The sequence below is a fragment of the Notothenia rossii genome (assembly GCF_949606895.1).
Source record: "Notothenia rossii genome assembly, chromosome: 4".
Lineage (NCBI taxonomy): Eukaryota > Metazoa > Chordata > Actinopteri > Perciformes > Nototheniidae > Notothenia > Notothenia rossii.
Window position 1 is genome coordinate 51,130,457 of NC_136902.1, and position 9,471 is coordinate 51,139,927.

Genomic DNA, 9,471 nt, shown 5'->3' on the forward strand with positions numbered 1-9,471 from the left:
ACTCCCCTCCTCGACTCCTATCCTCGAGACTTAGTCCCGCCCACAGGAGATGCGAGCGGAGGAGCCGAGGAGGGGAGCCGAGGAGAGAGGAGGGGAAGCAGCAGGCGGTTAGAGAAATGAGAACTCCTCTCCTCTGAGCGGTCATTTTAAAGAGACGTCCATTAATGATGACAGGAGGCACAGCAGCCCTCTGTCTGATGGACAGGTGTGTTCATGACGACTTATATATTTACTTTTAATTCATTCACAGTGCGGTATAATGCGACAATAGCAGGCTACAGATGCGGACACACACACACACACACACACACACACACACTTACACACTTACAGAATCAAACAGAGCACTCTCATAATAACGCAACACAATCAGAGACTGGATATATCCCCCCCCCCTCCCCTCCCCTCTCTGGTCGCTACAATGAGGAATTGAAATTACGGGCCAAAGGTTTTATTTACAAGTATTCAAAGTAAGCATTGGACACCAAACCAACTGAGACCTGTCTGTCCGCCGCATCTACGCACTGTACAACACACACACCTACACACTGTACCACACACCTACACACTGTACCACACACACCTACAGCCCCAAAGCATATAATCAGGCTACAGCCGTTGTGTGTTTTATTATGTGAAGCACTAAAGGGTTTTAGAAAAATATCGACTCTTTGTTTGTAGATATCTACTAAACTACAGCAAATAAAGAGAGTATAGGCCTGTTATACTGAGTGATATATATTTTACACACTGCTCTGCTTTCTGCACGGACCTCACAGCTGTTCTCACTGTAAACATCGCATCGCGATGAGAGCAGTTAATAAATAATATCAAGGGGATGCATGCAGAGCTGTCATTGGCTGAGATAAGTCCGGCCGTACGTCACGACTCTTTTAAACAGCCTGTCCTCCTACAAAAAACGACCAAATAGGTCGATTGTTTAAGCAGTGTTGATCACGATATTACGACCCATAGCCACTTAGCTTTCCCCCTATTCATTTCTAGCAGCAGCTTATTACGACCTTTTGTCACGTTTTGTCACGATCGTAATCCCGTGAACTTTAACCTTGCGCATCAATAAAAGTGCGACAAGCCAAGAAGATGAAGATGAAGAAGAAGCGTGAGACACACGCATTTCACTCCATTCACACGCTCACACGCCACACCTTGTATATCTCACGCAGAGATTTCTTTCCAGGGTGCCGGCCACCAAGTTGCGCCGCAATTTTGTACTAGGCTTGTTTGAGACGCGTGCACTCCACTAGCACCCCCCCCCCCCCCCCCCCGTTGAGCCAGAAGTTGGAGTACCAAACACTAGTGATGGCAGTTTGACACCGAAGCTTCGAACGGAGCTTCAACCCTGGACTTCCTATTCCATCGAAGCAGTGCTTCGAAGCTTGCTTCAAATCACGTGACATGTGACGTCCGAAGCAGCGACTGCTTCAAATCACGTGACATTTCAAATCACGTGACATGTGACGTCCGAACCAGCAACTGCTTCTTTCCTGAATGAATTAACTCACTGGTTCGCCGTCCAATCAGGTGATTCAATGCACTGCCTCGTCTCGATTCTGACAGGTGACAGGTTGAAATAGTTTCACATTTGAGCGCTTCAACACTTTATAACCACTCTAAACAATGCGCAATGTGTGGGTTGTTGTCGTAGTTTGCATTGTTGCTGTTGAGTTGTTGTTGGCATTGTATTTTAATTGGATCATTATAGAGCAAGCCAGGAAGGTAAATAGGTCGTTCTGGCTCGTGAAACACTTCGAAATGTGGAGAAGTTGTGAACAAAAAGACAATGAGTAATATAAAAACACTTCGATTATCTAAGGAATTGATAGCCCAGTGGATAGAGTCGACGGCTAGGATGCGGCGATATCCTCCGCGCAGCTGGTTCAAAGCTCGGAATAGTTCAACTTTTAATTTGAATACTTTAATAACTGATAAAAGCCCCTCTCCGCCCAAATAAATGTCAAGCACTCTCGAGTCTCTTCTCAATAACCCAATACACACTATTATCAATCTTTAATTGCAAATAGAACATGATATTCAGTCTTAGTGTGTGTGTGTGTATCGAATATTTTTCAAGGCAAAGATACGTTAAACCCACTGCAGCCTTGCACTTCGCCAGGAGAGGTCGCTGTAACTGACACAATCCGACACAATTGTCCAAGTGGTTTGACGCTTCATTCAAAGCTTCATTTTGCCATCACTACCAAACACTGCTGCCAAAATCTCACTCTGAACTCTGTTCAAAACTTGAGAGCCCTGCTTAGCGCTTAGCTTATATGCGCTAACGGATATGTATTGCAATATAAGAAGGTTCGTCTACAACAAGTTGGAGGGAGAGTTTTCTCCTTCGCACAAAAGGAGCTAAAATCTTGCCTAAAAACAAAACCCTTGGTAGCACGTGACATAACACATAACAATGGCAAAAGTATGTATATTCAGCTAACCAGACCAGGACATGATATGGCCGTAAACAATGCGAAAGGAAATGGCATTTTAATAATAATAATAATAGTTGACATTTACATGGCGCTTTTCATAATGCACACACTTTTTTTTCCTTCTAAATGTCACCTAACATGTTGCATTAATGATAGTTAGGGTAAGTTCAACACTTGAATATCATCAGGTGATAGTTGTTTTACTACTTTAAACATTTGCTAATTCAACTTAAGTTTTTTGAAAGCATCACATCTAGTTAAAAAGAGAAATATATGTCCCTGTAATTACTGATTTACCTGGGACTTGATTGATTTTGGTGCCTGTAGTTTTATTTTAGCAAATGCTTATTTATGAAGCAACAATTAAATTACATGGTAGCACAGCTAATCTGAGTTCATCTGTTTGGTTTTTTTCAGGTCATCTATCAATTCAATTATATGAAGTAGCCTATTATCATAAAAAAATCAACGGTTCTTTTCAGAGCCATATTCCTCTTCCTACTCTCTTTCACCCCTCTCGTTTTCTTGTCTTTTGTTTTGTTTTTCTCCCTCCCTGTATGTCAGTTCATCCTTTGTTTGTTGTTGCCCTTTTTATCCTCACTTAAAAATGGCATCCAAGCAACTGAATGAATGGCTAGAGATAGGGAATGCCCTCGCAGATGAGTTGGCAAATAAGGCAAGTACAACATTATCCAAAAATGTATTATAACATTTACTCAAATGATAAAAGACACACACATTTCAAAGATGTGTTTGCAACAATTAAGGGATATATATAATCTCTTTTATATATTTATATATTAAGATACCAAAGAAACCAAAGAAACCGAAGATACAGAAGATACCAAAGAAAATAACGCAAGGATCAAATGTTTCCTGGAGGAAGAGGGACCTGGATGGGAACATTATAGCCCAACATTGGAATAAGAATCGATCTGGTCTGTAAAATATAATCTAGTTCTAGTGTTTCATTAAGTTTTAATGTCGTTGGTCGGTCCTCAATAATGTTTCCCATATCATCGTACTTTGTTTTATGCAGTTAAATCTTCCAGCTCTCAGGAGTCCCCAGAGGTCGAGGAGACACATGAGATTCCTCTTCAGGTCCCAAGTCTTGGTATGCACAATGAATTCTTAAATGATCCTTCAACTTGAAATGTAGGTAATTGTTTGTAGTATGTAATAGCTTTGTTCATGATACATTGTGAAGTGAAAAGCCATGTATGGAATTTCTTTTTTTAATTAAACTAAATTCCATGATTTGTTTTATATTTTGTTATTTTAGATCAACGTCTTCAGACACTGAGAAACATGTTGGGTTCTCTCACTGTCCCTGCATCATCAGAAGAAACACCCACTGCATCAACATGGACCCAAAGACAGTTGAAACGTGAACAAAAATTCAGAGCTGCAATGCCAGAGCTCCTTAATTTGAAATTGGCTGCAGAGATTGTCACTACACGTTCCTGTCTCCAATGCAAAACTGCTGATGCTGTGGTCCGGTGCTTGGACTGTGTTCCACCAGGAACTCCCTTTCTTTGTCCGGCATGTGACCCTATTATCCATGGTAAACATGTCTTCCATGACAGGGAAGCCATGTTTGATGGGTTTTACAGACCTATTCCTCCCACATCCTTAGTGGTTGTGGATGAAAGTGGCCAATATGGACTCTGTGAACAAGGTGGGTTCAAATAATGTATTACATATTCCCTTACCATGGTTTCCTAATGTGTACTACATATACAGCGGCATCATTTTCACCATGTCGGAAGTTTGCTTTAACTGTTAAAATGTCTCAATTTGTATTGACTACATGTCCTAACATGTCCTAACATGCATATGAATCTCTGAAATTGTCTTTGCTGCAGTGTGTCTGCTTCCAATTCCTCCACCATCCCAAATCTGCTTCTGTGGTCCAAGCCAAGATTTCACCATCATCCCAGGAAAGCAGACCGTGTTGGTGACTATCAATGGTTTGTTGCCACCAGAAGACGATCAAGTAGAAATACAGGATTACTATTATACTTTTGTCCTACATTGCATAGATAGCTGTCAAATTGCACATTTATATTTTTTCTCAGGTCCATACAACGTTCGTCTGCCTTCTGTGTGCTGTCCAATTTGTTCCGCCAAATGGTCCCCGAGCATAGGTGACTTGCTGGGATACAAATACTGGCCAGCAACCGACAGCTGCAAAATGATTTTTAAGTTTGATGTGTTCACATCATTCGAGCAAATAAAATTGGCCAGCCCAGCATTATCCAAGCAAGTATTTATAAAAATGCTTGAACATCGATCGTTTTCCACAGGAAGGGTAAGAATAAAATGTGGTTTTCAAGATTTTTGAATACCAAACTTTTAATTAACCAAATGAATACCATTCTTGTTTCCAGACAGGCAGAATCTGTAGCGATACCTTCCACAGAGTCTTTCGGGAGTTTGCCTTCTGTAATTACAGACAAGAAGATCTATGCCTGGTGGAGCCCTTTAAATGCCCAGCATGCACACCTGACATGCTGGCTATTGCTGTAGATGGCAATAGAAAGCATTATGGCTTCAAGAAGTCCAGAGGGTCAGTGAAATCATATTCTCATTTTAATTGTTGTTTTATTGACTAAGCTGAATGTCTTTGCTGAAATGTCTAACTTTCCCCAACTCTGCAATTTCTTTTTCCAAAGTTTGTAGACCATCAGAAAACAATAGTTGGTTTGAAATTACACATAATTATATAAATCCAATTCATAAACATTATTGTATATGACGCCTGTAAAGTTAACTCAACTTTAAAATGTTAAATGGTTGACGTTAGTTGGATATGTTGGAGCTAAGAACCAGTTTTGGATATAATCGCTTCATGAAAAATGTATTAAATTGCCCAGGAACCTTTTTCTATGCCTTCCTCTGCCCTATTCCATGCCCATCAATATAAAGGATGTACTTTTATTTTTACCTTTTTACAAGAAGTCAGTAAACTTTTCACTAATGTTAAATAATGGTGGCAAAAGACTTTACACAGAATTACAGATCAAATTCACAAAGACCTTTTCCACATTTATGAAAATGTTATGGCAAAAGCAAATTGGCCACATTAAATAGAGGACACAATCAAACTTATGTATGTATGATAATGTTGCTGACAATTTCTTTCTCGAATTTCGCAGGACAGATGAACCGTCTCTATTTGATGGACTGTTCATTGCCCAGGACAGTAAAGTGTCTGCCTTTGTCGACAAAATCAGGAGCCAGATGACGATTGTAAGAATCTATTCAATCCCTTAACCCTTTATTTATTTTTCTTAGCACAGGGTTAAATGTAACAGATTGTGTCTATTTCAGAAAAGTGGTCGTGATGTTTGTGGACCGGCAACATTCACAGCTTGCAGAGAAACCTCACACAAGTCCAGGGCCAAGGTGGATGAGGAAGGCCTGCAAATAGCTGTGTGCAGACATGGCATCTTGCTACAAGGCCTAAATCACTACCGTGGTGAAATATATGCCTACCCAATGTTCCTGCAGAAGGAGCTGGCTGAAGTTGCGAATGCAACATTCTTTTGTATGGATGTTGCCTGCAGATAGTTATAACTATTGCAAAATTGGAAGTGTTTGTGGGAAACGTGTTATCTATTTAATTCTTGCACATCCAGTAGATGTAAAGCAAAAAAAGCATTCATTTGGATAAATGCTGATGTTGGTTACAAGGATTGTACTGGTAATTTTAAGGACCTGGTTTATCTTTTTACTATTATGCCATCATGCAACTGGAAAAGCTAATTGATTTTGTCATTACAGGTACTGGCCTTATTTGGAGAAGATGGCAGCAAAGTTGCCTGAGCTCCAACCACTTACAGAGATGAAACCTTTTCTCTCTGTAATGCACGCCAAGGCCCACACAGGCAAATGCGAGGTACAGTATGCAAGTTAAACATTTGTGTCACTAGATTCAAATGTTTTAGAAATTGTAGTGCACATAAGAATATCATGTAGTATATTCTATTCAAGCCTGTGGAATAATTGTAATAGTTAGAAATGTTGACAAAATTGTTACAAAACAGACTGTCACAAGGATAGGCTTCCAAAACCCATGATGTTTATTTTAGTAAATATATCCGCACTGTAGAAATAATGAATGAACAGAGCCTCAAATAACTGCAGTTGTGACATTGTAGTTCAAAGCATAATTCAATATCAGAACATTTTAACTTTCTGAAATTGCTCCTGACACTGATGTTAACTAAAGATGTACAGTACAAGAAATTATAATATTGAACTAAATATCTAGATCTCATTGTTTATGATTCTGAGCAGGTGAAGTGGGGTGGCAGAAGCCAGGAAGGTGCTGGAAATACTGTCGGCGAGGAAGTGGAACAGGTTAACAGCTTCCTCTCAAGGTCAGCTCTGACAACAAAATACATGACCAAATCAGGTTGGTAGAGGAAAACAAATAGTTTTAAGTAGTGCCACATTGTAAAGCTCATGTGAATTTTCATGTTTTTGTGTTTACAGCTAGAGCAGATATGATAACCGTGCTGGCTATGTAATGGAACCACAGGAAGGTGGAGAATCTCCACAAGACACTCTCAAAGAGATTTGTCAAAGTAAGACGTCCATGCTGCATTTCAAAATGTATATTAAGAATATCTGAGTTTCTTGTTGTAGTAATTTAACACCATCCTTAGCTACATGTTGTTGAATTAAATGTATTCTGCAATCATTTCATTATGATGGCGCTGCCATGGCACACTGTTCTGCCAAGAGAGTCTCTGTTCTGTTTGTTTTTAATAAAGCACTATAGGTTGATTCATCTGAATTTCTGGATAATAATAATAATAATAATAATAATAATGTTAATCCTGCTTGATCTTGAAAAAAAAGGGACACTAAGGTGATACTTGCCAACCTTGAAGAGAAGGTGTTTAGCATTTCATGTTGTTGTCTGGTCAGTTAATGTGCATAAAGGAATTCAGTAAAAAGCAACCTTCTCAACCAACTGGAAAGCATATTCACTTTTTCCTTTTAAACATTCTAACCAGACTACACAGAGAGCACAAACTGAAGTGTACAATCTTGAGAGTCTCAAGCAAGAGCTGAAGATCTCCCTGGAGGACACGGAGCAGTGGGTGTTGGAGGTCAAGCAATGGGCAGCCACTGGTATGTTATATGATCACTGTGGTATAGATTTGGTTCCATATTTCCAAACATTTGGCTTCATGTTTTATGATTACACCTTGTTGTTTCTGTTTTCAAGAGAAACATGGAGCCCAGAGTAGCCAGGAGGAGCTCCAGAGAGAAATAGATGAAATTATTTATTCCCTCCGAAGAAAGAAACATGACCTCTATCGACAAAATGGTATTTATTATTACGTTATCTAGAAACAATATTTGTTTCTTGTTGTTGTTGTTTGTATTATTAATATTACTTTATTTGTATTTTGTTTTACTTTACAGACAGCAACCAAACAAGGCAACGCAAACGGAGAAGACTGACAGAGCTCAAGAAGAAACTCAGAGAGAGGATACTGCAGTACAACACCATTGATGCCTGTTCAGAGAAAATTGACACAGAAGCAGCATGCGGTCTGTCTGAGAATGTCATTCTGCCCTGGGAGGCGCAAGGAGATGGTAAGAAACAACTTGTTTTTGTTTGCCCTAGATATTCCATAAATTCAGTTGTAGTACTAGAATACAATCACCAATGTAACACAGAGCTATCAACATAGGTGTCACAAATCATCATGATCACAACAAATCATTTAAAAATAATTATATTGAAAGGTCTGTATGATGTTGCCCTATCAAGTCTTAATAGTCTAGTCTCACTGGGACAGGCACATCTATGGAAACGGTAAAACCCTTCCTGACCACCCTGAACTGCATACTAATGTTGAATCTCAAGACATACTGAATGTAATTCTGCCAACATAGACAGAATTGAAAAAATTCAGCAAGCGGCGAGGTTGATTTTTTTTTTACCAGATTTTAAGGTTTTGGTCAATTTAAGTTAAAAAGATTGAATACAAACTGATATTATTTGTTTTATTAGCCTTACCATTGTGGTTGTTATATTTTGTGTTTTTTCCCTTATAGTGGTGAACCTGCGCACAAAGCGGTGACTTTTTGACCAGGTTACGCTGGTCAGGCGTATGGAAGAGGAGAAAGTCATCATTGTGAAGGAGATGACCCAGCATTGTCAAAATCTGAGGCAGGCACTGGACAAACTGGACCACCTCCTTCATCAGACAAAAGACGACATCAGGAACCAAAGTATGTTCCACAAATATCGATTTATAACATTTGCCACTGCCCCCCTCCCAGTGTCAAATGTCTATCACTGAATAGCATATGTAATGATTGCATTTTTTCTAAATCACAAATCTTTTTAGCTAATATACAGCCTCGGAGTTAAACATTAAAATTGCTTATATGGAACCAACATCAATGCTAATTAAAAGTTGCCTTACATAGACTCTCATTTTGTCTTTTTATTTTAGTTTCTCCAAGCGATGTAACAGAAGAGGGATACAGGGGACTGCACTGCTGTATTTTACACCGTCAATATCTTCTGGAGCAGAAACTGAGCAGAGTCACCAGCACCTACAGCTGTATTGGCTCGGACTCGTCTTTTCTCATGATGGAGGAAGACATTGAAGACGGTAATGAGGACGACGAACAGGACGGTGATGAGGACGGTGATGAGGACAACTAACAGGACGGTGATGAGGACAACTAACAGGACGGTGATGAGGACAACGAACAAGACGGTGATGAGGACGGTGATGAGGAAAACTAACAGGACGGTGATGAGGACAACAAACAGGACAACGAACAGGACTTAACAAGTCTATTGTGTTGTATGCATGTCAACGTATTAAAACGAGTATTACGATTGAATGGCTTGTTTATTACCTTTTTTTTATATGATCCTGCTTTGCATTTACTATGTCTGGTATTCAACTAAATGCCATTAGCAGTTATCAGTCACCTTCAGATCCGAGTTACCTCGAGGGCCGGAGGTTCCCCACCC

The 9,471-nt window shown here is 39.6% G+C and overlaps 1 protein-coding gene across 3 annotated transcripts in view; it reads left to right on the plus strand.

The window, feature by feature from the left end:
* LOC307036297 (uncharacterized protein) overlaps positions 1 to 9,471 on the plus strand; it is a 33,830-nt gene extending 24,359 nt beyond the window's left edge. Inside the window, exons 2-17 of one of the 3 annotated variants that reach the window (XM_079676484.1) lie at positions 3,018 to 3,129; positions 3,259 to 3,391; positions 3,493 to 3,567; positions 3,736 to 4,131; positions 4,319 to 4,423; positions 4,532 to 4,764; positions 4,844 to 5,022; positions 5,612 to 5,705; positions 5,787 to 6,354; positions 6,756 to 6,873; positions 6,954 to 7,045; positions 7,481 to 7,598; positions 7,696 to 7,797; positions 7,896 to 8,069; positions 8,535 to 8,711; positions 8,939 to 9,471. In XM_079676484.1, the coding sequence (XP_079532610.1) occupies positions 3,018 to 3,129; positions 3,259 to 3,391; positions 3,493 to 3,567; positions 3,736 to 4,131; positions 4,319 to 4,423; positions 4,532 to 4,764; positions 4,844 to 5,022; positions 5,612 to 5,705; positions 5,787 to 6,026 (1,567 nt within the window). In that variant the 3' untranslated portion in view covers positions 6,027 to 6,354; positions 6,756 to 6,873; positions 6,954 to 7,045; ... (3 more) ...; positions 8,535 to 8,711; positions 8,939 to 9,471. Of the gene's footprint in view, positions 1 to 3,017; positions 3,130 to 3,258; positions 3,392 to 3,492; positions 3,568 to 3,735; positions 4,132 to 4,318; positions 4,424 to 4,531; positions 4,765 to 4,843; positions 5,023 to 5,611; positions 5,706 to 5,786; positions 6,355 to 6,755; positions 6,874 to 6,953; positions 7,046 to 7,480; positions 7,599 to 7,695; positions 7,798 to 7,895; positions 8,070 to 8,534; positions 8,712 to 8,938 lie in introns of those variants that run through there. The other 2 variants (XM_079676485.1, XM_079676486.1) reach the window with 2 other exon arrangements.